Consider the following 27,402-nt stretch of genomic DNA (forward strand, 5'->3'; position numbering starts at 1 on the left):
CTGTTTTTTGTGCCAGTACCATGCTGTCTTGATGATCACAGCTTGGTAATAGAGTTTGAAGTCTGAAATTGTGATGCCACTAGTTTCCGTTGTTTTTTTGTTGTTGTTGTTTGTTTGTTTGTTTGTTTGTTTTTCATCTTTCCATTGGCAATTCAGGGACGTTTCAGGTTCCATACAAATTTTGGGATTATTTGTTCCAGCTCTGTGAAAAAAAAAAAAGTTGATGGTCTTTTGATAGAGATTGTTTTGATTGAATGTGTAGATTGCTCTAGGTAGCATAGCGATTTTAACAACATGTGTTCTTCCAATCCGTAAACATAGAATGCTTTTCAATTTCCATTTCCTCCTCAGTTTCGTTCATGACTGTTCTATAATTTTCTGAGTATATATCCTTTGCCTCTTTGGTTAGGTTTATTCCTAGTTATCTTATGTTTTTAGGTGCAATAATAAATGGGCTGGACTCCTTCATTTATCTTTCTTCCATCTCATTGATAGTGTATAGAAATGCAACTGATTTCTGTGCATTGATTTTATGTCCTGCTATGTTGCTGATTCCTGTATGAGTTCTAGCAATTTTAGGGTGGAGTCTTTAGGTTTCCCACATAGAGAACCATGTCATCATCAAAGAGTGAGAGTTTGACTTCTTCTTTGCTTATTCGGATACTTTTTATTTCTTTTTGTTTTCTGATTGATGAGGCTAGGACATTTAGTACTATGTTGAACAGCAGTGGTGATAGTGGGCATCCCTGCTATGTTCCTGAATTTAGGGGAAAAGATCTCATTTTTTCACCTAGCAAATGATATTCATTGTGGGCTTTTCTTATATGGCTTTTATGATATTGAGTTAGGTTCCCTCTTTCCCTGCACTGTGGAGAGTTTATTCCATTAAGAATGCTGTATTGTGGGGCACCTGGGTGGCACAGTGGTTGGGCATCTGCCTTAGGCTCAGGGCGTGATCCCGGCGTTATGGGATCGAGCCCCACATCAGGCTCCTCTGCTGTGAGCCTGCTTCTTCCTCTCCCACTCCCCCTGCTTGTGTTCCCTCTCTCTCGCTGGCTGTCTCTATCTCTGTTGAATAAAAAAAAATCTTAAAAAAAAAAGAATGCTGTATTGTGTCAAATGTTCTTTTCTGCATCTATTAAGAGCATCATATGTTTCTGATCCTTTCTTTCCTCAATGTGTTGCATCACACTGATTGATTTACGGATGTTGAACCATCCTAGCAGCCCAGAAATAAATCCCACATGATCGTGGTTAATAATCCTTTTAATGTATTGTTGAATCCTATTAGCTACTATTTTCCTGTGAATTTTTGCATCCATGTTCATTGAGGAGATTGTTCTGTAATTCTCCTTTTTGGTGGGTTCTATGTCTGGTTTGGGGATCAAGGTAGTGCTAGCTTCACAGAATGAATTTGGAAGTTTTCCTTCCATTTCTATTTTTTGAATGAGCTTCAGAAGAATGGGTATTAATTCCCTTTTAAGTGTTTGGTAGAATTCCCCTGGGAAGCTATCTGGCCCTGGACTCTTGTTTGTTGTGGGATTTTTGATTACTGCTTCAATTCCCTTGCTAGTTATGGGTCTGTTCAGGTTTTCAATTTCTTCCGGTTTCAGTTATGGTAGTTTATAAGTCTCTAGGAATGCATCCATTTCTTCCAGATTGCCTAGTTTGTTGGCATATAGTCCCCCTAATATGTTCTTATAATTGTTTATATTTCTTCAGTGTTTGTTTTGATCTCTCCTCTTTCATTTATGATTTTATTTATTTGGGTCCCTTCTCTCTCTCTCTCTTTTGATAAGTCTGGCCAGACATTTATCAATCTTATTAATTCTTGTATAAAACCAGTTCCTGGTTCCATTTATCCATTCGACTGATATTTTGGTTTCTATTTCATTGATTTCTGCTCCAATCTTTATTATTTCTCTTCTCCTGTTGGTTTTAGGGTTTATTTGCTGTTCTTTCTCCAGGTCCTTTAGGTGTAAGGTTAGGCTGTGTATTTGAAACATTTCTTGTTTCTTGAAAAATACTTGTATTTCTGTGTATTTCCATCTTAGGACCACCTTTGCTGTATGCCAAAGGTTTTGAACAGTTGTGTTTTCATTTTCATTTGTTTCCCTGAAATTTTTTTAATTCTTCATTAATTTTCTGTTTGACCCATTCATTCTTTAGTAGGATGGTCTTTAGCCTCCATGTATTTGATTTCCTTCCAAATTTCCTCTTGTGATTGAGTTCATGTTTCAAAGGATTGTGGTATGAAAATAGGCAGGGAACAATCCCAATCTTCTGGTATGTGTTGAGACCTGATTTGTGAACAGTATGTGATCTATTCAGGAGAATGTTCCATGTGCACTCAAGAAGAATGTATATTATGTTGCTTTAGGATAGAATATTTTGAATATATTGGTGAAGTCCATCTGATCCACTGTCTCATTCAAAGACCTTGTTTCCTTGTTGATCTTCTGCTTAGATGATCTGTTCATTGCAGTGATTGGGGTGTTAAAGTCCCCTTCTATTATTATATTTGTATTGAGGTGTTCTTTAATTTTGTTATTAATTGGCTTATATAATTGGCTGCTCCCATGTTTGGGGCATAAATATTTATGATTTTTAGATATTCTTGTTGGATAGACCATTTAATTATGATATAGTGTCCTTCCTCATCTCTTATTACAATCTTTGGTTTAAATTTAATTGGTCTGATATGAGGATTGCTACACCAGCTTTCTTTTGATGTCCATTGGCATGATAAGTTGTTCTTTACCACCTCACTTTAAATATGAAGGTGCCTTTGGATCTAAAATAAGTCTCTTGCGGACAGCATATCAATGGGTCTTGCTTTTTTATTCATTAAGATACCCAGTGTCTTTTGATTAGACCATTTAACCCATTTTCATTCGGAATAAGTATTGAATGTGATGAATTTAGTATCATTGTATGACCTGTAAAGTCCTTGTTTCTGCATATTGTCTCTGTTTCTTTGTGGTCTATCTTACTTTGGACTCTCTTTTCGCTTGAAGGATCCCTTTTAATATTTCTTGTAGGGCTGGTTTGTTGGTCACAAATTCTTTGGGTTTCTGTTTGTCCTGGGAGCTTTTTTATCTTGCCTATTTTGAATGACCTTCTAGCTGGATAAAGTATTCTTGGCTGCATATTTTTCTCATTTATCACCCTGTATATATCATGCCTGCCCTTTCTGGCCTGCCAGGACTCTGTGCATAGGTCTTCTGCCAGTTTAATGTTTTTACCCTTGTAGGTTATAGACCTCTTTTTTTTATGTTTTTATTATTATTATTGTTATTATTGTTATTATTATTATGTTAGTCACCATACAGTACATCTCTGGTTTCTGATGCAAAGTTCGATGATTCATTAGTTGCACATAACACCCAGTGCACCATGCAATACGTGCCCTCCTTACTACCCATCACCAGTCTGTCCCATTCCCCCACCCCCTCCCCTCTGAAGCCCTCAGTTTGTTTCTCAGAGTCCATATGACCTCTTGTTTTGAGCTGCTTTCAGGATTTTCTCTTTGTCTCTGAGATTCACAAGTTCCACTATTATCAGTTGGGGTGTTGACCTATTTTTATTGATTTTGAGGGGGGTCTCCGTGCCTCTTGGACTTGGATGCCTGTTTCCCTCCCTAGATTTTAGAAGTACTCTGCTATAATTTGCTTCACTATACCTTATGCCACTCTTTCTCTTTCTTCTTCTTCTAGGATCCCAATTATTCTAATATCATTTCCCTTTATGGCATCACTTATCTCTCAAGTTCTCCTTTCATTATCCAGTAGTTCTTTATCTTTCTTTTTCTCCATCATTTTGTCTTCTATAACACTAAGTTCTCTTCTGCCTCATTTATCCTAGTAGTTAGAGCCTCCATCTTTTATTGCATCTCTTTAATTGCCTTTTTAAAAACTTGATTAGATTATAGTTCTTTTATTTCTCCAGGAAGGGATTCACCAGTGTCTTCTATGCTTTTAGTCAAGCCCGGCTGGTATGTTTATAATCATTATTCTGAACTCTAGTTCTGACATTTTATTTATGTTCATACGGATTAGGTCCCTGACAGTCAGTACTGCCTCTTGTTCCCTTTTTTGAGGTGAGCTTTTCTCATCTTGTCATCCTGTCCAGAATAGATGAATTAGAGAACAAAATACTAAAACAGCAACAACAATCCCAGAGAAATATACACCAAACAAATCAGATGAGACCTGAAACTTTGGGGGAGGCTGAGAGAGAATATAATCAGAAGGGTGGACAGAAAACAGAAGTATACACTGAATCTTGTGCATATTTTGATCTGTTTATTAGAAAACTAGATCCCAAAATTGTAAAGGAGGAAAAACTTAAATATTTATAAAAACAACATTAAATACAATAAAAGGATAGAATGTTACTGCAAATATGAAAATTAAAAAATATGATAAAAAAGGAATTGATAAAATAAGGTATTTGGTTGAAAAAGGAAAGAGAAAAAAATTAAAAACTGATAAACTAATGAATCATGAAGGGAGAAAAAAAAACAAAAACCCTGATGAATTCTGTATGTTATATGCCCCTAGAGATGGAGTTTGGCAGTTCTCGGTGATGGCTAAACTTGGTCTTAGCTGAATCTTCTTGCTGATCTTCTGGGGGAGGGGTCCATTGCTTTCATTGTTAAATGGCCTTGCCCTGGATAGAATTGCACTGCACCTGTTAGGGGCCAGGCTAAGTAATCTGCTGGATTGCTCTATGTGGGTTTTGCTCCCAGAAACACTTCCATGCTGCTTTAGAGGATGAGAATGAAAATGGTGGCCTCCTAATCTCCAGCCCCAGGTGGAGCCTAGAGCTTGGGGCCCCACTGCTCAGTAGCCCGCAGGGAAAAACAGTCAATCACTCCTCTCTCCCTGGTCTCCATCCACTCTCTGTGCTCACCTAGCCAGTGACTCAGTGTTTGTATCTCAGGCACACAACCCTCTTTTGAGTCTCCAAGCCCTGTAGACTCCTATTGTGCAAACCTGCCCCACTCCTCCTGGGTGACAAAGGCTGGTCTTGCTGGTTCTACTGTTTGCTGACCCCCTGTTCAGAGGCCAGTCACCTGAGCATGCCACAGGTCACAATTTATAGCAACCATGAGCTGAAAGCCCACTCTTGGGCTTACCGATTATAGCCAGGGTCCCAGCTGACTCTTCCTCTTTGTTCCACAGAAAGGGAGAGCCAATTACTACATATTCGAAGGTGTTCACCTTGACACAGAGAAAAACAAAAAAGAAAAAAAGAAAAAAAAGAAAAACAAAAAACATGTGAATGTCTTTAGTGCCTTACATTCTTAGCATATCAAGGGAAATGGGTAGGAGGAATAAAAATCCGTGGAGAGTGTCTCCCAACAATAGATATCCTTCCTGTCTAATCTTTCCTGGCATCTTCTTATCAGAGGACTCAGATCAACACACCAAAATCCTACCCCTAAAAACAAAACAGAGATAAATAAACACAAAAACTCAGGGTACCCAGACCAGGATGCCCAAAAGAAAATAGCTATTCTTCAGAGAGAAGGAAATTTATGCAAGAAAGAAAGTCAGAGATCTACTAAGTAATGAAGATCAATGAAAATATTCATAAGTTAGAAAATCCAGTTGGAGGGTGCTAGGGTGGCTCAGTCAAGTTTCTGACTTCTGCTTAGTTCATGATCCCAGGGTCCTGGTTTCCAGTCCCACAATGAGATCAGTGCTTAGCTGAGAGAAAGTTTCTCCCTCTATCCTTCACTCCCACTCTTGCTCTCTATCTCTTTCTCTAGCAAAATTAAATAAATAAAATATTTAAAAAAATACATTAGTAGGGGGCGCCTGGGTGGCTCAGTTATTAAGCATCTGCCTTCAGCTCAGGGCGTGACCCTGGAGTCCTGGAATTGAGCCCCACATCAGGCCCCTTCCGCTGGGAGTCTGTTTCTTCCTCTCCACTCCCCCTGCTTGTGTCCCCTCTCTCGCTGGCTGTCTCTCTATATATATATTAAATAAATAAATAAATGCTTTTAAAAAATACAATTAGTAAAGAAAATGCAAATATTCCAGTTTCTGCAAGTATAAGATTTAATGTAAATATAGATAAAAATAAATTCTGTTTGGGGCACCTGGCCAGCTCAGTCCTAAAAGCATGTGACTCTTGATCTCAGGGGATCTCAGAGTTGTGAGTATGAGCCCCATGTTGGGTGTAGAGATTATTTTAAATAAATAAATAAATAAATAAATAAATAAATAAATAAATAAATAAATACTTAAATTAATAAATTTTGCTTTATGTTTTCAGAAACTTAGCAGGCTTATTTGAAAATTTGTGTAGAAATTATGTGGAAAGTTAATAATTTTAGGGTAAAGAAAGAATAACTTGTTCTTTAGATGTGAAGACTTATAAAATTACATTTTAAAACTTTGGCTTTTCTTCAAGTAAGCAGAAGAAAGGACAAAAAGTGCACAATATAGAGATGTAACATGAGTAATGACAAATTAATGCAGAAACGAAGAAGACATGGTGTCCACTGGATATTTGTATCATTATGGTTAAAATAAAATGTAGTGCCTACCTTACATGATGCATGAAAGATCAATTCCAGATTGATAATTGATGTAAATTTGAATTGAAAACTGTAAGTTTTGAAAGACAGTAGAACCGGATATTTTTCTGACTTCAGATTAGGAAAATAATCCTTTCATGGGACATAAAAATACAGTTTAAACATAAAGGAAAAATTTCCTAAGTCCAACACACAAAATTAAGGACATCTGTTCTTTATAGAGAGCATTAAGACAATTTAAAGAATAAGTCATAAAAAATAATAATCAAAACTCATAACCAACCACCATTTTATTCAAACTATTTAAATATTTCTACAAATCAATAAAGAAAAAAAAACATGAATAGGCAACTTATAAAAGAGGGAACCACAACATTTAAAAACATGTTCAATATTATTCATCATCAGGCAAATGGAAATTAAAAACACGGTAAAATGTCTATGTAAATGCACTACATTGGTTAAAATTAAAAGATTTCCAAACTTAAAGTGGTCCTGAAACTTTGCAGCCACAGGAACTATTATAGAAGATGACTTGAAGTGAAAGTCAATGCAACCACACTGCAAAACAATTTGAAATTATTTCGTTTTATGATACGTATAACCCCTAAACAAGTAATCACATGCCTTGAAAGACAAATGCTATATCTACTAGACCTGGTAGAATGACTGTTTTCAAAAAGATAAGAAATAGTCAATGCTGTGAAAAATCTGGAGAAAAAGGTATGCTTGTGCCCTTTTGGTGGAAATGTACATTGGTGCAGCCACTATGGAAACAGTATGGAGTTCAACAAGATTTAAAAATAAAACTATCAAATGATCCAACAATTCCAATTCTAGGTATTATCCAAAGGAACCTAAAACACTAAATCAAAAAGACATCTGCATCTCCATTTACATTTCTATAGTTTTACATTAGCCAAGACATAGAAACATGTATGTTACCTAATTATATATTGATGGATGAATGGATAAATGAAATGTGGTATAGCCAAAGCCAGTTTAGCCAAAGTGAGGTTCACAGTTGTTAATAAAATTTGTTTCATCTATCTGGGTTTCCCACACTAAGTTCAGTTTTGATTGTCAAAGGACACTTTTGACATTGTACAGAAGAAAGTGGGGAGCTTTGTTGGGTGGACAGAAATGGTGGTTATCACCAGGATGGGAGTAATCTGTGTCTAAACCAATCCTCCATGTACATATGTATATATACCTTTTTCATCAATGCAAATCTGGGCAAAAATTCTATTAGGAAAGAATTAAGTAAAGAGTTACTCTACAATTTTGTATTCCAATGGATATTTGAAATCATACACAAAGAAACGAAGGGGTTTTTATTTCCTTGCAGTATCCATTAAACAAATGAAATCAATTCACATTATAGTAATTTGCTCAATCTTAATTTACATTTAGCCAACAGAGTGAAAAAGCTAATAAGGGTGAGCTTTATACTTTCATATATTTGGAATGAATTTTATACTCATGAACGTCACTGAAGTCCATATATCTGTCACAAATACAGTCAAGTTTCTAGTTAGAATTATTAATTTGGCAGGATTGAGAGTTAAGATGGCGGAGGAGTAGGGGACCCCTTTTTCAGCCGGTCCCCTGAGTCGAGCTGGTAGGTACCAGACCAGCCTAAATAACCACGGAATCAGCCTGAGACGCAGGATGATGCATCTGGATCTCTACAAATGAACATCTCCAGCGCTGAGTATTGAGGTACCAAGAGGGGAGCTGTAAACCGTGCACGGATATCGGAAGATAAACGGAAGGGGGAGGGAGCCACCGCGTTCGGGCTCCGGGAAGCGGTAGCCACCTGTACGGGGGAGCGGGCGGACTCACAGAGGGCACCCGCGAGAGAGCGGACTGAGACCGGTGAGCCGTGAACGCGCGCGCCACCAGGCATCTCCCGGAACACCGGAATCCCAGTGTGCTCACGGGATCCAGACTGAGACCGGGAACTCCTGGAGCGCGCACGGGGCGGCTGGCGGCTGGCGGGCCACCTGCACGAGGGAGCGGGCGGACTCGCGGTCAGCACCCGCGAAACAGCAGACTGAGACCCTGAACCGGGTGCGCGCGCCACCAGGCTTCTCACGAAACTCCGGAATCGAGGTGTGCTCACCGGGCATAGACTGAGACCGGGAGACCCGGGAGCGCGTGGGGCGGCCGGTGGCTGGCAGCATTAGAAACACAAAGGACAGAGACGCGCCGGCCCTGGAAGTGAGGGCAGGGACGCCGGGTGTGGGGCACACATCCCAGGACGCTGCAGGGTTGAGCAGCACCAACAGTAACAGAGTTAAAGTGGCCAGAACATCAGTGGAGAACGGGCCTCAATCCCTCTGTTCTGCGACAATGCAGCCTCTGCTGCTCTGACCCTCAGAAGAGGCATAGCCGGCCGCCAGGGAAAGCCGCCAGAGAACAAAAGCCTGGAAATACCGGCTCAGAGAGTGCCCATCCCCATCCTCCCTCGCAGGGGACACGGAGACTCTAACCAAACAGGGTTGCCTGAGTATCGGCGCGGCAGGCCCCTCCCCCAGAACACAGAAGGCAGGCTGAAAAATCAAGAAGCCCACAACCGGAGGCGCCTGGGTGGCGCCGTCATTGAGCGCCTGTCTTCGGCTTAGGGCGTGATCCCAGCGTTCCGGAAAGGAGTCCCTCATCGGGCTCCTCCGCTGGGAGCCTGCTTCTTCCTCTCTCACTCCCCTGCTTCTGTTTCGTTCTTGCTGACTGTCTCCCTCTCTCAGATAAGTAAATAAATAAAATCTTTAAAGAAGAAGCCCACATCTCTAAGATCCCTATAAAACAAGGGGCACGGCCTGGGACCCAGTCAATAATTTTGGGCTCTGGAAACCCCACAACCTCTCTTCATCAGAATGACAAGAAGGAGAAGCCCCCCCCCAGCAAAGAAAAGACAGTGAGTCTGTGGCCTCTGCCACAGAAGTAACGGATATGGATGTAACCAAATTATCAGAAATGGAATTCAGAGTAACAATGGTCAAGATAATGAGTAGACTTGAAAAAAGTATTCAGGAAAATATTACTGAGAATATACAATCCCTAAGGGCGGAAATGAGAGCGAATTTGACAGAAATTAAAAATTCTATGAGCCAAATGCAGGCAAAACTAGAGGCTCTGACGGCCAGGGTCACGGAAGCGGAGGAAAGGTTTAGTGAATTGGAGGATGGGTTAATAGAGGAAAAAATAAAAATAGAAGATGGTCTTAAAAAAATCCACGCCCACGAATGTTGGCTACGGGAGATTACTGACTCAACGAAACGATCCAATGTTAGAATCATCGGCATCCCCGAGGGGGTGGAGAAAAACAGAGGTCTAGAAGAGATATTTGAACAAATTGTAGCTGAAAACTTCCCTAATCTAGCAAGGGAAACAAAAATTCGTGTCCAAGAGGCAGAGAGGACCCCTCCCAAGCTCAACCATGACAGACCTACACCACGTCACGTCATAGTGCAATTCGCAAATATGAGATCCAAGGAAACAGTATTGAAAGCGGCCAGGGCAAAGAAATTTCTCACGTACCAAGGCAAAGGCATCAGAATTACATCAGACCTGTCTACACAGACCTGGAATGAGAGAAAGGGTTGGGGGAGCATTTTTAAAGCTCTTTCAGAGAAAAACATGCAGCCAAGGATCGTTTATTCAGCAAGGCTGTCATTCAGAATTGATGGAGAAATAAAGAAATTTCAGAATCGACAGTCACTAACCAATTTTGTAACCACGAAACCAGCCCTACAGGAGGTATTACGGGGGGTTCTATAAAAGTAAAAAGGCCCCAAGAGTGATACAAAACAGAGAGTCACAGCCAATACAAACAAAGACTTTACTGACAACATGGCAGCATTAAAAGCATATCTCTCAGTACTCAGCATGAACATTAATGGTTTAAATTCTGGCTTCAAACGCCACAGGGTTGCAGATTGGATAAAAAGAAATGACCCATCCATTTGCTGTCTACAAGAGACTCATTTCGAACCCAAAGATGCATTCAGACTGAGAGTAAGGGGATGGAGTACCATCTTTCACGCAAATGGACCTCAAAAGAAAGCTGGGGTAGCAATTCTCATATCAGATAAATTGGATTTTAAACTACAGACTATAGTTAGAGATGCAGAAGGGCACTATATTATTCTTAAGGGAAGTATTCAACAAGTGGATATGACAATTATAAATATATATGCCCCCAACAGGGGAGCAGCAAGATACACAAGCCAACTCTTAACCAGAATAAAGAGACATATAGATAAAAATACATTAATAGTAGGGGACGTCAACACTCCACTCTCAGAAATAGACAGAACACCCTGGCAAAAACTAAGCAAAGAATCAAAGCCTTTGAATGCCATACTCAATGACTTGGACCTCTTAGATATATATCGAACACTACACCCCAGAACCAAAGAATACTCATTCTATTCTAATGCCCATGGAACATTTTCAAGAATAGACCATGTTCTGGGACACAAAACAGGTCTCAGCCGATACCAAAAGATTGAAATTATCCCCTGCATATTCTCAGACCACAACGCTCTGAAATTGGAACTCAACCACAAGGAAAAATTTGGAAGAAACTCAAACACTTGGAGACTAAGAACCATCCTGCTCAGGAATGACTCGATAAACCAGGAAATCAAAAATCAAATTAAACAATTTATGGAGACCAATGAGAACGAAAATACAACAGTCCAAAACCTATGGGATACTGCAAAGGCAGTCCTAAGGGGGAAATACATAGCCATCCAAGCCTCACTCAAAAGAATAGAAAAATCTAAAATGCAGTTTTTATATTCTCACCTCAAGAAGCTGGAACAGCAACAGAGGGACAGGCCTAATCCATGCACAAGGAAGCAGTTGAACAAAATTAAAGCTGAAATCAATCAAGCAGAAAGCAGAAGTACACTAGAGCAGATCAACAGGACTAGAAGCTGGTTCTTGGAGAGAATCAATAAAATTGACAGACCACTGGCAAGACTTATCCAAAAGAAAAGAGAAAGGACCCAGATTATTAAAATTATGAATGAAAAAGGAGAAGTCACGACGAACACCATTGAAATTGGAAGGATTATTAGAAATTTTTATCAACAGCTATATGCCAATAAACTAAGCAATCTGGAAGAGATGGAATCCTTCCTGGAAACCTATAAACTACCAAGATTGAAAAAGGAAGAAATTGATTTCTTAAACAGGCCAATTAATTATGAAGAGATTGAGTCAGTGATAAACAACCTTCCAAATAACAAAACTCCAGGCCCGGACGGTTTTCCTGGGGAATTCTACCAAACATTCAAAGAAGAAATAATACCTATTCTATAAACCTATTTCAAAAAATAGAAACAGAAGGAAAGCTACCAAACTCATTCTATGAGGCCAATATTACCTTGATCCCCAAACCAGGCAAAGACCCCCTCAAAAAGGAGAATTACAGACCGATTTCCCTAATGAATATGGATGCCAAAATCCTCAACAAGATACTTGCTAATAGAATCCAACAGTTCATTAAAAGGATTATCCACCACGATCAAGTGGGATTCATACCTGGGATGCAAGCGTGGTTCAATATTCGCAAATCAATCAGCGTGATACATCATATCAACAAGAAAAGACTCAAGAACCATATGATCCTCTCAATCGATGCTGAAAAAGCATTTGACAAAATACAGCATCCTTTCCTGATTAAAACCCTTCAGAGTGTAGGAATAGAAGGTACATTTCTCAATCTCATAAAAGCCATCTATGAAAAGCCTACTGCAAATATTACTCTCAATGGGGAAAAGCTGGAAGCCTTTCCCTTAAGATCAGGAACACGACAAGGATGCCCACTCTCGCCACTATTATTCAACATAGTACTAGAAGTCCTTGCAACAGCAATCAGACAACAAAAAGGCATCAAAGGTATTCAAATCGGCAAAGAAGAAGTCAAAATGTCTCTCTTCGCAGACGACATGATACTCTATATGGAAAACCCAAAAGAAGCCACTCCCAAACTATTAGAAGTTATAGAGCAATTCCGTAACGTGGCGGGATACAAAATCAATGCTCAGAAATCAGTTGCATTTCTGTACACGAATAACGAGAACGAAGAAAGAGAAATCAGGGAATCCATCCCATTTACAATAGCACCAAAAACCATACGTTACCTTGGAATTAACTTAACCAGAGACGTAAAGGACCTTTATTCTAGAAACTATAAATCACTCTTAAAAGACATTGAGGAAGACATAAAAAGATGGAAAGATATTCCATGCTCATGGATCGGAAGAATTAACATAGTTAAAATGTCCATGCTACCCAGAGCAATCTACACTTTCAATGCTATCCCGATCAAAATACCGAGAACGTTTTTCAAAGAACTGGAACAAATAGTCCTTAAATTTGTATGGAACCAGAAAAGACCCCGAATCTCCAAGGAACTGTTGAAAAGGAAAAACAAAGCTGGGGGCATCACAATGCCAGATTTCGAGCTGTACTACAAAGCTGTGATCACAAAGACAGCATGGTACTGGCACAAAAACAGACACATAGACCAATGGAACAGAATAGGGAGCCCAGAAATGGACCCTCAGCTCTTTGGGCAACTAATATTTGATGAAGCAGGAAAAAACATCCGGTGGGAAAAAGACAGTCTCTTCAATAAATGGTGCTGGGAAAATTGGACAGCTACATGCAAAAGAATGAAACTTGACCACTATCTCACACCATACACAAAAATAAACTCCAAATGGATGAAAGACCTCAATGTGAGACAGGAATCCATCAAAATTCTAGAGGAGAACATAGGCAGCAACCTATACGACATCAGCCAAAGCAACCTTTTTCATGACACATCCCCAAAGGCTAGAGAAACAAAAGATAAAATGAATTTATGGGACTTCATCAAGATTAAAAGTTTCTGCACATCCAAGGAAACAGTCAGAAAAACTAAGAGGCAGCCCACGGAATGGGAGAATATATTTGCAAATGACACTACAGATAAAGGACTGGTATCCAAGATCTACAAAGAACTTCTCAAACTCAATACACGAGAAACAAATAAACAAATCAAAAAATGGGCAGAAGATATGAACAGACACTTTTCCAATGAAGACATACAAATGGCTAACAGACACATGAAAAAATGTTCAAAATCATTAGCCATCAAGGAAATTCAAATCAAAACCACACTGTGATACCACCTTACGCCAGTTAGAATGGCAAAAATAGACAAGGCAAGAAACACCAATTGTTGGAGAGGATGTGGAGAAAGGGGATCCCTCCTACATTGTTGGTGGGAATGCAAGTTGGTACAGCCACTCTGGAAAACAGTGTGGAGGTCCCTTAAAAAGTTAAAAATTGAGCTACCCTATGATCCAGCCATTGCACTACTGGGTGTTTACCCCAAAGATACAGACGTAGTGAAGAGAAGGGCCATATGCACCCCAATGTTCATAGCAGCAATGTCCACAATAGCTAAATCATGGAAGGAGCCGAGATGCCCTTCAACAGATGACTGGATTAAGAAGTTGTGGTCCATGGGGCGCCTGGGTGGCACAGCGGTTAAGCGTCTGCCTTCGGCTCAGGGCTTGATCCCGGCGTTCTGGGATCGAGCCCCACATCAGGCTCCTCCGCTATGAGCCTGCTTCTTCCTCTCCCACTCCCCCTGCTTGTGTTCCCTCTCTCACTGGCTGTCTCTATCTCTGTCAAATAAATAAATAAATAATCTTTAAAAAAAAAAAAGAAGTTGTGGTCCATATATACAATGGAATATTACTCAGCAATCAGAAAGAATGAGTTCTCAACATTTGCTACAACATGGACGGCACTGGAGGAGATAATGCTTAGTGAAATAAGTCAAGCAGAGAAAGACAACTATCATATGATTTCTCTCATCTATGTAACATAAGAACTAGAATGATCAGTAGGGGAAGAAAGGGATAAAGAAAGGGGGGTAATCAGAAGGGGGAATGAAACATGAGAGACTATGGACTATGAGAAACAAACTGAGGGCTACAGAGGGGAGGGGGGTGGGGGAATGGGATAGACCGGTGATGGGTAGTAAGGAGGGCACATATTGCATGGTGCACTGGGTGTTATACACAGCTAATGAATCATCGAGCCTTACTCGAAAACCGGGGATGTACTGTATGGTGACTAACATAATATAATAAAAAATCATTATTAATAAAAAAAAAGAATTATTAATTTGGGAACCATGATGCTTGGCTTGATCATGGGCTTTGCAGTTTACTCTTATATTTTATGTTTTTAGAAAATATATATATTTCAACCCTCTTGAACATCCACAACTCTATCTCCCTTTATCTTCAGAACGAATCATCTGAAATAGTGCTTTATATTCAGAGTTACCATTCAAATCGTATCATTCATTCTACATAATTCCACTTATTTATTTATGTGAAACTAAAGACAATCGATTGCAGAGCAATGCAATGCATTTATTTTCTTGGATTCTGATATGTAGCTTCCTTCAAACATACTTTTTAATGTTCCAATTAGTGAACTGAGTATAGTTTTTAAATTTAAATTAAGCAAAACTAATGAATTTAGTTCCTCAGCCATATTAGCCATATTTCAACACCTTAGTGGTCACATATGTCTATAGGCACCTTTTTTGATAGCACATTTCTGGATAACTTAACATTAAAACTTATGTCTATTGACAGAATTTTCACCTCTAATTAAATAGCCTATTTTTAAATTTTTTCAATATATGTCATTTTAAAACTTCTGTGCATTTTCTGTCTTTTCTTGTCCTTTCTGTTGGTATGCTCTTCAAGTTATACTGTCCCAAATCATTATTCCCACATATGAGTTTCTTAAATTTTTTGTTTGAAATGGCAACTACTTGTAATCTTCTAAATCCCCTACTTGTTTTACGATATTGAACATCCTCTCGCATTTTGCTCACAGTGGAAGGCCACATTCTGTGGAAAACATTTAAATGATTAATACTGGATATTTGATTCAATTTCCAACTTGTGGGGTCTTTTAAATAAATATCTTAATATGTCAGAAAACAATAAATAAATCTGTTTACACCATACCAAATTCAGACTTTTTCACACAATTATTAAAAACTGCAGAAGTTTTCAAAAAACATCACACTGTTTTAACTTATGAAGAATAAAATGTTTTTCCAGATATAAAGGGTTTCTTTTGAAATGAGGTGGGAAAATATTCCCATTTATTTTTATCTGAATCATTATTGTGATAGCAAAGTTTGAGGGGAAAGGGACTGGGATGTCATGAGAGAAGTGACATAAAAGCTTGCATGGTCTCAATAGCTGTGCCATGTCCCCATCTAATGCATTCAAGTATATTATACTATATAACATCATAAAAGTATATAGAAAATGATGATGATGATGATGATAAATATACTGCAAGTTTAAAGTTCCATGTAGTAGGCAAAGGAGGACCAAGCTGATAGAGAAAGGATTTCATAGAAAAAAATGTCAATGTAATAAACTCTATTATTGGAACACTACATTAGCAAAGGATGCATGACTTGTTAAGGTCTCTTTGCGTTGAATATAAAACATAAGAAATCGTCTCAGTTCTACTTCATTATACTACTCATTAACTCTGTTTTACCCCAGTTGAAAATGGGTTGTATTCATGTGTCTGTATATGTATAATTGCATAATGTAGGATCTACTCTTTATGACTTCTCTTAAACATTTACTCATTATTTCATGTCCTAAATTCTAAGATAAACTTTTGTTTCATATCCCAATGCTTTTATAATCGGTGTTCATTCAAAACTGATATATTTATTTAATGTAATGTTTTATTTTCCTAAAAAATATGTAATTAAATTTGTGGTGCAACTGAAAAGAATATAAATGAATTGATATCAAAAGTATGTTAAAGGAGAAGTTATGGTGTAACTATTATATGATCAGAACTATGATTTGGACTATAAAAATAAATCAAAGTTTATTTATGTACGGACTTTTCACATAGGCATCACTTAAAACAGTTGCTGTGTGTTAAAGCACTTTGCTTATCAAAGTGATATATGTTTTTTATCAACTATATGTATTAGTCTCACTAGAAGAGATATACAAACCATTTTCACCAACTACATACAAGATTTAGAGATTGGGAAATGTGCAATTAAGAGCTCTCATAGTGCTCTATATCAAGACCTTATTTAAGCTAGACTTTGAAATATGGGTATAATTCAGACAGGATATTTCATGAGGAGGGTAATAAAAAGCTTCAGAAATGCAATGATGAGTCTACAGAACTTGAAAGGTATTGCTATAGACAAGCAAGGTATTTTTTTATGTCTCTATGTTATGAGCCATATAGCTGAAAACATGCTACCATTTTCCCTCAGTCTCTGTTTTCCATGTTTAACTATATTCATGTCACTTCACATTGGTTAGAAGCATTATTAGAAAAGGCATACAAAGACATGTCTGATATTGTGAAGGTAATCCACAAATATTAATTTTTATTTTAATAAAGAGTATGTGGAGGAAGCAGTGAGAAGAATAAAAATGACAAGACAGTTTTCTGCAGCAAAAGAAAAATAAAAATAAATTTAAGCATTTAGGCCATTTGAAATGCTATATGATACTGAAATCTGGAAAAAGTGGATGTGGGATTTATCACAATGAGAAAAAAAGTGACAGATACTATTTTTATAAATTCCAACATTTTAAAAAACAATTAACCTAATATCTAGCATCAACACATTAGGTAAAAGTTAATTTATATAAAGATAAAAAATATCTGAGTATGAGAAATATGATTTTCATCAAAAGAAACAAAGATGCAGGAGAATTGTCTTCTTAAACATATGAATAATTTTATAACATTCATCATCAAGCATATATTAGTCAAATTACTGAAACTTGTGAGTAAATTGAGTATTTTCTTAAAATGCAAAATTTAGTCAAAATTATTTTATATTAAAATCAAATTTTCAGGGTGGATGCATAGCTCAGTTCTTTAAGCATCCTGGATCTGGATCTCAGCTCAGTCCTGAGGTCAAGCCCTATACTGGGCTCCACACCAGGTGTGGAACCTACTTAAAAATCAATCAATCAATCAATCAATCAATCAATCAAATTCCCATCATATATTGAAAAGCAAATGCTATAAAGTGGAATAAATAAAACATAGATGCAAAATCTATGATATTAAAAAATGATTTAAATGAAAAATCCTAGAGGATAGTTTCGGAGGAATTAAATCCTCATGTAAATCTCATGTATATGTAGCTCAGCACAGGAGTCCAAATCACTGAAGAAGGATGAGAAAAACCTTCACGATTTCTATCTAAGTAAGATACAAAGTGAAAGAGTATAAGAGAAGATTAATTTATATTATAACTGACAATCGGGGGGCATCTGAGTGGCTCAGTTGCTTAAGCATATGCCTTTCCCTCAGATCATGATCCTGGAGTCATGGGATCAAGCCCTGTGTCTGGCTCCCTGCTCAGTCTGGAATCTGCTTCTCCCACTCCCTCTGAACTTCCCCTGCTCACGCTCCATCTCTCTCCTTGAGATGAAAAATAACAACAACAAAAACAAGAACAGCAACAAACCTGACAACCTGAGATCTTCATGGTATATTGATCTCCAGTACAGATAATTTCAAACAGCTAGTTAATTGTGGAATAAAAAAGAAAATCCCAGTTCACCATGCAATATGTGCCCTCCTTACTGTTATACGCAACTAATGAATCATCGAACCTTACATCAGAAACCAGGGATGTACTGTATGGTGACTAACATAATGTAATAAAAAATAAAACATTTTAAAAAATTTAAAAAAAATCCCTACTTCCCACATCAATTTGAGTCATCTTTCTATTAGTCCGCTCCTTTTAACCTTCCATAGGATTTTACAAAGAGCTGATTTAATATCTTTGCTCTTCAGACAGTAGATAACAGGGTTCAAGGTGGGGGGTACCACAGAATAGAACATAGACATTAACAAGTCAGGAAGAGAAGGCTCATCAGAGGTTGGCTTTAAATAAGCAATAGCACCTGTTAGAAGGAACGTACTCACCACAATGAGATGAGGCAAGCAGGTGGAAAAGGCTTTGCACTGCTTCTGCCTGGTTGGGATCTTTAATACAGTGGAGAAAATATATACATAAGAGACCACAATGCAAACTAAACATGAAAATCCGTAACAGACCCCAATGGCCACACTGACATTAATAGTTGCATGTTTCACAGAACAAGTGAGCTTCAGTAGGGCAGGCACATCACAAAATAACTGATGTATCTTCGTGGACCCACAAAAATTTAAAGAGAACGTCCCAGCTGAGTACAAGATTCCAAAGACCCCTCCACTGAGCCAGGAGACTAACACCAGCTGGACACAGACCTCTTTGCTCATAACAGCTTCATAATGCAGAGGGCGACAGATGGCAATATAGCGGTCGTAGGACATTGCAGTGAGAATGCCAATCTCGGACCCAGACATTAGTATCACAAGGAAGACCTGTAACACACATCCCAGAAAAGAGATGGAGTTGGTGAAGGTGATGCAGTTGAGGATGGATTTGGGGACTGTGGCAGAAATGAGACACATATCTAAGAAGGATAAGTGCCTTAGGAAGAAGTACATTGGAGTGTGGAGGCGTTGGTCAAGAATTGTGAGGAGGATGATAATTAAATTCTCCACTATGGCCACTAGGTAGATCAGTAAGAAGAGCACGGCATGTACCCTCAACAGCACACGGCTCTCGGTGAATCTCAGAAGCAGGAATTCCATCGTTAGTGTTTGATTCATCATATTTTAAAATGAAAAGCCACCTATTGAATACAGAAGAAAAGTTATATTAATATAACAAAATGTTATTTACTTCTTTAATATAAACACATGTATACTTTAGCATCATGGGATCGATGGAAAATTTAAAATACCAAAATATCTATATTTACAGTTTACTCAGGTATAAAACAGCTGTAAGCAAAACAGTCCAATATAACTGGACTTAAACTCATTGTGAAAGATGAAAATCATTCCACTTCCCTCCCTAACTCAATACTTGAAATAATTTTTGAGTAAATTTATTTCAGTAAGAATTGCACAATTGGCTACATAATTCTAATTCTAGTAGAATGCATATTGGTTATGCATAAACATTTTAATTGATGTAAATGTTGATGTGGGTTAGAAGTCATGGATAAATTTTCAGTTTGTAGAATATTGCAAACTGTTTAAATAATCATTAATGTTAGTTGATATTCTAATATATTACCCACTTTTCAATGAAGGAAATTAAGGTTTATCCCATGTTTTCATTAAAAACCTATTTTTTGGTGAAAATATCATCAATGGGGTGCCTGGGTGGCTCAGTTGGTTAAGCATCAGACTTCAGCTCAGGTCATGATCTCAGGGTCCTGGTGTCTAGTCAGGAGTAGGGCTACCTCCTTGGCAGGGAGTCTGCTTCTCCTTCTCCCTTTGACCCTCTACGTCATTCATGCTCTATTACAGGCTCTCTCTCTCTTTCTCTCTCAAATAAATAAATAAATAAATAAATAAATAAATAAATAAAATATTAAAAAAGAAAATATCATCAATATTATTTGCTATTCTTTTTGTGCAGATATTTATTAAAAGCAAAACAGTCAGGTACCCTGGTAATTTTGCCAATTTGACTTAAAAATGTAAAGTACTATTTTCTCATGAGAAGAACAAAATTTAAGACTATAAGGCAGATTTTTAGCATGCAACAGTAGCAAGGATTTAATTAATACCAAGAACAAGCAAATATTAGAGATGACAACTATACCTAGTGAGAAAAACAAAATGTCCCACCATTTTAGTTTCACACAGGACTTTTTTTTTTTTTCAGTTTTGCCAAATGAAATTTTATTTCATCACTGTTTTCCATGATCACTCACAGACCCCATGGGGGAGATCTGTGGTCATATTTTTGTCCCTTAGATCATCCTTATCTTTATTTATTTTATTTATTATTATGTCCAATTAACCAACATAGGGTACATCATTAGTTTTTGATGTAGTGCTCAATGATTCATTAGTTCCGTATATCACCCAGTGCTCATCACAACACGTACTCTCCTTAATACCCATCACCCTTCCATTGTACTTTAGCATCATTTCAGTGACAACTTCAAGTCTCCATGCAGCATCTTTCAACCCCTCACAGTATGTGTAGCTTTTTCAGTGAACACTCTAATTTAAGAGAACAAAATATAATAATAATTCTCCTTAACCTCTATAAGTGAAAGTCAGCCTTTGATGCACAAGTTTCTAATTGAGTACTAACTGTAGAAATGTTTCCTCCACCCTTAGAATCTTTCCCATCAGCTTTTCCCTGTTCTCAATCAGACTTTTGAGAAGTCCCTGTCCCCGAGCCCATCTCTCCTGCGTTACCATTCATCTTCCCAATTATCAGATTTACACCCCATGACATGGAGTTTCTCTTGAAAGCTAAAGATAGTGGGAAATGATAAGCATTATCCTACTTAGGCTTATCTACCTATGGAAAGCCTTTCCATCATTTTAATTCCAGTGCCTTAATTATCTGAGTAATCCAGTGTCAACACAATGTTTATGCACTGGAACAAGAGCAGGATTTGTTCCTTCTCTATGTGACAGTGAGCCAGATTGAAGGTTCCTTTGTGCCTACTCTGATGTTCCTGCTTTCCACCTGGAAAAGTAGGTGCAGACTTACTATTGATGCTTAATGCAGTTTCTGCTACTTTCAGTGTGATATAGTTTCTGCTGCTTTCCAGTTCCATTTCGATGAACTCCTATTCATCTGTAATTCTGAGAAGTGCAAAAGAAACATATACATATAGTTTGACCAGTGCAGTCTTTGTCTCACATGTGGATATAATTTCTTATTAATAAAACTAATATTTATTTTAACATCTGAAAGTCAGCCCTACTGGTTTTGCAATCAGGCACAATTATTAATATTTTCCATAATCAAAAACAATAATTAATATTTAATATGAACTTTCCTATAGTTTAATATTATGTTTCTATTGATTAAGTTAAATGTATAAAACCAAAAAAAGTTAATGTTTTTCATCTTATAGTAAACAGTACTTTGAAACCACCTATTTACAAATAATTACTGTGTTAATGAGATATAAAGTCATATTTTGATGTATAAATACATGCATACAAATATCATATAATTTTAATTTTATTTGTTAAATATTTGTTTATTTGAGAGAGAGAGAGTGCAGGTGGGGTTAGGGACAGAGTGGGAGAGAGAAAGAATCTCCAGCAGACTCCCCACTGAGCATGGAGTCTATGTAGGGCTTGATCCAGCACCCTGAAATCATAACCTGAGCTGAAATCAAGAGTCAGACACTCAAGCAGTTGAGCTACTCAGGTGCCCCAATATCAAATACTTTCACATATCTAATAGACAAAACAAATATTTCTATCACTCCCATGGACTTTAGGCCAGGAATTCCCTGTCTAACAAGACCACTTATAAAAATTGGATTTTTAATTATTTTGATATCATATTTTGTTTTGAAAGGTATTCATTTAATAATGTAAAATTGAATAAATGACAGAGAATAGATGCTGTCATAGAGGTTAAAAGGAATTTGACATTTTATATCTATAGTTATAGATATATATAATGGAATATTATTCAGCTATAAAAGAGAATGAAATCTTGTCATTACAACAACATGGATGATCTAGAGAGTATAATGCTAAGCAAAATAAGCCAACCAATGAAAGACAAACACCATATGACTTCATTCATGTGTGAAATTTAAGAAAGAAAACAAATGAACAAAGGAGAAAGAGAGAGACTCCTAACTACACAGAACAAGCTGAGGGTTACCAGAGGGAGGCAGATGGGAAAATGAAATAGGTGATGGGGTTAAGAAGTGCACTTGTGATGAGCACCAGATATTTTATCCGAGTGTTGAATACTATGTTGTACATCCAACTATTACTACACTGATCTATCTATCTATACACTGATGTGTATAGTATATACATATATATGCATATATACTGTACATTATATATATAATTATATATATTGCACTGTATGTTAACTAACTGGAATTTGAATAAATACTTAAAAATAAGAATAGCATTTTCAGAAAAAGACTGATGAGAAGAGTTTCAAAGTAATTTTAGCAGAGAAACAAGTAAAAATAAAATAAAATAAAAATGAAATAAAAATAAAATAAGTAATTTGGGGTTTCTTTTTACACTATTTGTTAAAAACAGAGTCTTGTTTTCAAGTCATAAGAAGAGCCAGGAAACTGCAAATAACTTTCCCATATGCCTCCAGGTTCTTGTTTCATGTATCCCCCTTCCCACCAAACTCACAATGATTTTGATGGAGCTTCTCTGACACGTACATGCCAGTATGTGGCCATCTCCAAGTTCTAAGAGGAAAAAGTGTCCTTAATGTTGTATGCCTCTGGCAACTCTTTCTCTAATAAAGGGCAAGGCTCTTAACACAGATTCAAATGGACCTTTATAAAGTACATGGGATTCTCCCAGGATGTCAGACTTTCAGATGGGCCTAAATTTCATTTTTCAGATTCTAAAGCCTTTGAGACACTGCCTTCATCTCCCATCTCTGATTTGAGAGTTGACACTACTGTCCTTTTTCCAGTGAGATAAAGGATGAGGTCTCACTGGATCTCATTAGAATAAGCCATGCAGCATCCCTTTAATTATTCATTATATATTTGTGGCCATTGAATTCAAATACATTAATTTGCTCTAAAGCACATAACAATTTACATTTAGGTCTGCATCCACTAATCTTTAAATTGAGTCTAATAATTTCAGTTAAGTTGCAATAATGAGAATCACAAAGAGACATACTACTCTGACTTTCATATTAGTAATATGGTTTTTAAGCCCTCAAGCCACCAAATGTCCTATTGATATTTCCTTTACTCTCTCCCTGGATTTAAGCCAGACTCCAGTGAGGTAACTTTCCTTCAAGTTCTCACTGATTAAAGATAACAGGACCCCCCCCCCCCAAAAAAAAAAGCCCTTGTATTTTGTAACATCTTTAGCAGCTATGAAATAATGTCAGTGACATCCTACGAGCATGTAATAGTCAAGGCTCCTCTTAGGGCCAGCATCATAATAAAAATCAGCAGGATCTTCTTTATTGTTGGGATAAAGTGGCATCTATTTTCAGAATCTGATCCTGTGATATTCCCCTTATCTTCTAGAAAATGCACAATTATTTATTCATTTGTTTAATGTTTGTTCTAAATTATTGCCTCCCTAGTTATCCTGGATGACACAATCTCCAATTTTCCTGTATCTGGTTTCTACCATCTAGGATTCTCTTATGAAAACCATAGCATTCATCATGGATTTGTTAGGATTATATCTTTATCCTTATCCTCACCATTTTCTGAGGAAAATTGCTCCTTTAGCAATACCATAAGACATCCCACACATGGACGATCACTATATTAACTTTTGAATCATTTGAGAAATTTCAAAATAACTTGGAAAAATTTGATTGGAATTTAATCTAGCTGAATGTAGAGAACATTGTTATGCAAACAACATTGAGCACAGTGAGCAACGGAGGTGGTATATTTCTTCAGTTTTAAAGGAATTTTAAAAATTCTTGGGGCGCCTGGATGACTCAGTCATTAAGCTTCTGTCTTCAAGCTCAGGGCATGATCCTGGAGTTCTGGGATCAAGCCCCACATCAGGCTCCTCCGCTGGGAGCCTGCTTCTTCCTCTCCCACTCCCCCTGCTTGTGTTCCCTCTCTTGCTGGCTGTCTCTCTCTCTGTCAAATAAATAAATAAAATCTTTTAAAAAATTCTTTTAGCAAGTTTTACGCTTTGAGGACATGATTCAATTACATATTTTGTTAAATTCATCCCTAAATACTGCATTTTCAGAGCCAAACTCTATTAGTCAGCCACTGGTGCCATACGGAAATGTCACAGACTGTGTTATTTAAACAACAGAAATTATTTTCACACAGTTCTGGAGTTGAAAAGTTTAAGATTAAGGTCTGGGCCGAGTTATTTCTTCTGAGTTATCTCTCTTTTATTTTCTTATGGCTGCCCTCTTGCTATCTCTTCAAATGGTCATCCCTCTATGCACCAGTGCCCATTGTGTCACTCTGTGTGTCCTATTCTCTTCTTATAAGAACAGTAATCAGGGGTACCTGGGTGGCTCAGTCAGTTAAGACTCTGCCTTTGGCTCAGGTCCTGGGATCAAGTCCTTTATTGGTCTCCCTGTTCATGGGGAGCCTGGATTTCCCTCTCCCTCTGCCCTTCCTCCCAGCCTGTTCTCTTTCTCAAACAAATACATAAAATATTAAAAAAAAAAAAGAACAGTAATCAGATTAGATTAGGGCACCCACATGTCCCCATTTTAAGTTAATTATTCCTTAAAAGCCTTACTTCCAAATATGGTCACTTTCTGATGTTCTGGTAGTTGGGAATTAACATGTGAAATTTCTGAGGATACAAATAAACACATAATATAATATAAATGAACAAAATATTCTAATATTATTATGAATCATTTTTTGACATAACAAGTTTTGGTTGTTTTTTGTGTAAAGTCCTTAAGATTTTTCTGGTCATATTTTGTCTGTCAATAACTCCTTACTTCTTCATTTCCTATGTTTTGTTTTTGTTTTTGTTTGCCTGATTTAATTAACTATAATATTCAGTACAATGTTGTAAAAAGATGGAGGATAATAATTTCTTCTTTTTTCAGATCTATAGGATAAAACAAAAAGAGAAAAATTGGAAAATTCACAAGTATGTGGATATTAATTGAGACTTCATCAAATTAAAAAGCTACCATACAGTGAAGGAAAAAAATTTAAAAAACTAAAAGGCAACTTACTGAGAGGAAGATATTTGCAAATTTCAAATCTGATCAAGAGTCAGCATAAAAAATATATTAAGAACTTACAAAACCCAACACCCAAAACATGAATAATCCAGTAAAGAATGGGCAGAAGATATGTATAGACATTTTTCTAAAGAAGACATCCAGATGACCAATAGCCATACGAAAAGATGGTCAATACCACTCACCATCAGGGAAATATAAATAAAAACTACAATGAGATACCACCTCATACCTGTCAGAATGGCTAAAATCAGCAACACAAGACATGAAGAAAACGGGAGCCCTCTTACACTTTTGATAGGAATACAAACTGATGTTACCATTCTATAAAACAGTATGATGGTTCCCCAAAAAGCAAAAAATAAAAAAATAAATAAATAAAAATTAGAATTACCCTATCATCCAGCAATTAATTACAAGGTATTTAAACAAAGAATACAAAACTACTAATTAAAATAGACACACACTGTGGTGCTTATAGCAGCAATTATCTTCAATAGACAAATTATGGAAATATCCCATTGATTGATAAATAAAGATGTGGTATATGTACATACAATGAAAGATTATTTAGCCATAATAATGTCAAGAATTCAACCTTGGCATTTGCAACAATTTGGATGGAGTTAGAAATATTGTGCTAAGGAAAGTAAGTCAGTCAGAGAAAGACAAATATCATGAAATTTCACTCATATGTGGAATTTAAGAAAATTAAGGAAAATTTTAAGGAAAAAAAAATCCAAAATCATTCTATGAGGTCAGTACTACCTTGATTCCAAAACCAGAAAAATACCCTACTGTAAAAGAGCATTATAGGCCAATATCCCTGATGAACAAGGGTGAAGAAATCCTTTTTTTTAAATTTTTATTTTGTTATAGTAGTCACCATACATTACAACCCCAGTTTTTGATGCAATGTTCCATGATTCATTATCTGCATGTAACACCCAGTGCACCATGCAATATGTGCCCTCCTTAATACCCATCACTGGCCTATCGGAATCTCCCACTCCCTCCCCTCTGAAGCCCTCAGTTTGTTTCTCAGAGTCCACAGTCTCTCATGGTTCATTCCCCCTTCTGTTTACCCCCTCTTTCTTCTTCCCTTTCCTCTCCTACTGATCTTCCTACTTCTTATGTTCCATAAATGAGTGAAACCATATGATAATTGTCTTTCTCTGCTTGACCTATTTCACTTAGCATTATCTCCTCCAGTCCCGTCCATGTTGCTGCAAATATTGTGTACTCATTTTTTCTTTCTTTTTTTTTTTAAAGATTTTATTTATTTATTCGACAGGATAGAGACAGCCAGCTAGAGAGGGAACACAAGCGGGGGGAGTGGGAGAGGAAGAAGCAGGCTCATAGCAGAGGAGCCTGATGTGGGGCTCGATCCCATAACGCCGGGATCACGCCCTGAGCCGAAGGCAGACGCTTAACCGCTGTGCCACCCAGGCGCCCCTATGTAATCATTTTTTCTGATGGCTGAGTAATATTCCATTGTATATATGGACCACATCTTCGTAATCCAGTCATCTGCTGAAGGGCATCTTGGCTCCTTCCACGATTTAGCTATTGTGGACAATACTGCTATGAACATTGGAGTGCATATGGCCCTTCTCTTCACTACATCTGTATCTTTGGGGTAAATACCCAGTAGTGCAATTGCTGGATCATAGGGTAGCTCAATTTTTAACTTTTTAAGGGACCTGCACACTATTTTCCAAAGTGGCTGTACCAACATGCATTCCCACTAACAGTGTAAGAGGGATCCCCTTTCTCTACATCTTCTCCAACATTTGTTCTTTCCTGCCTTGTCAATTTCTGCCATCCTAACTGGTGTAAGGTGGTATCTCAAGGTGGTTTTGATTTGAATTTCCCTGATGGCTAATGATGTTGAACATTTTTTTCATGTGTCTGTTAGCCATTTGTATGTCTTCATTGGAAAAGTGTCTGTTCATATCTTCCGCCCATTTTTTGATTTGATTATTTGTTTCAC

General features: G+C 37.3%; 1 protein-coding gene across 1 annotated transcript; it reads right to left on the reverse strand.

The window, feature by feature from the left end:
* Nucleotides 1–18,382: 18,382 nt before the first annotated feature.
* LOC123791139 (olfactory receptor 14K1-like) lies at nucleotides 18,383–19,327 on the reverse strand. The gene has a single exon (XM_045795780.2). The coding sequence runs from the start codon at nucleotides 19,325–19,327 to the stop codon at nucleotides 18,383–18,385; it is 945 nt and encodes a 314-aa protein (XP_045651736.2).
* Nucleotides 19,328–27,402: the final 8,075 nt, after the last annotated feature.

This window comes from Ursus americanus, chromosome 5, assembly GCF_024610735.1.
Source record: "Ursus americanus isolate L20-20 chromosome 5, mUrsAme1.1.p, whole genome shotgun sequence".
In the NCBI taxonomy this organism is placed as follows: domain Eukaryota; kingdom Metazoa; phylum Chordata; class Mammalia; order Carnivora; family Ursidae; genus Ursus; species Ursus americanus.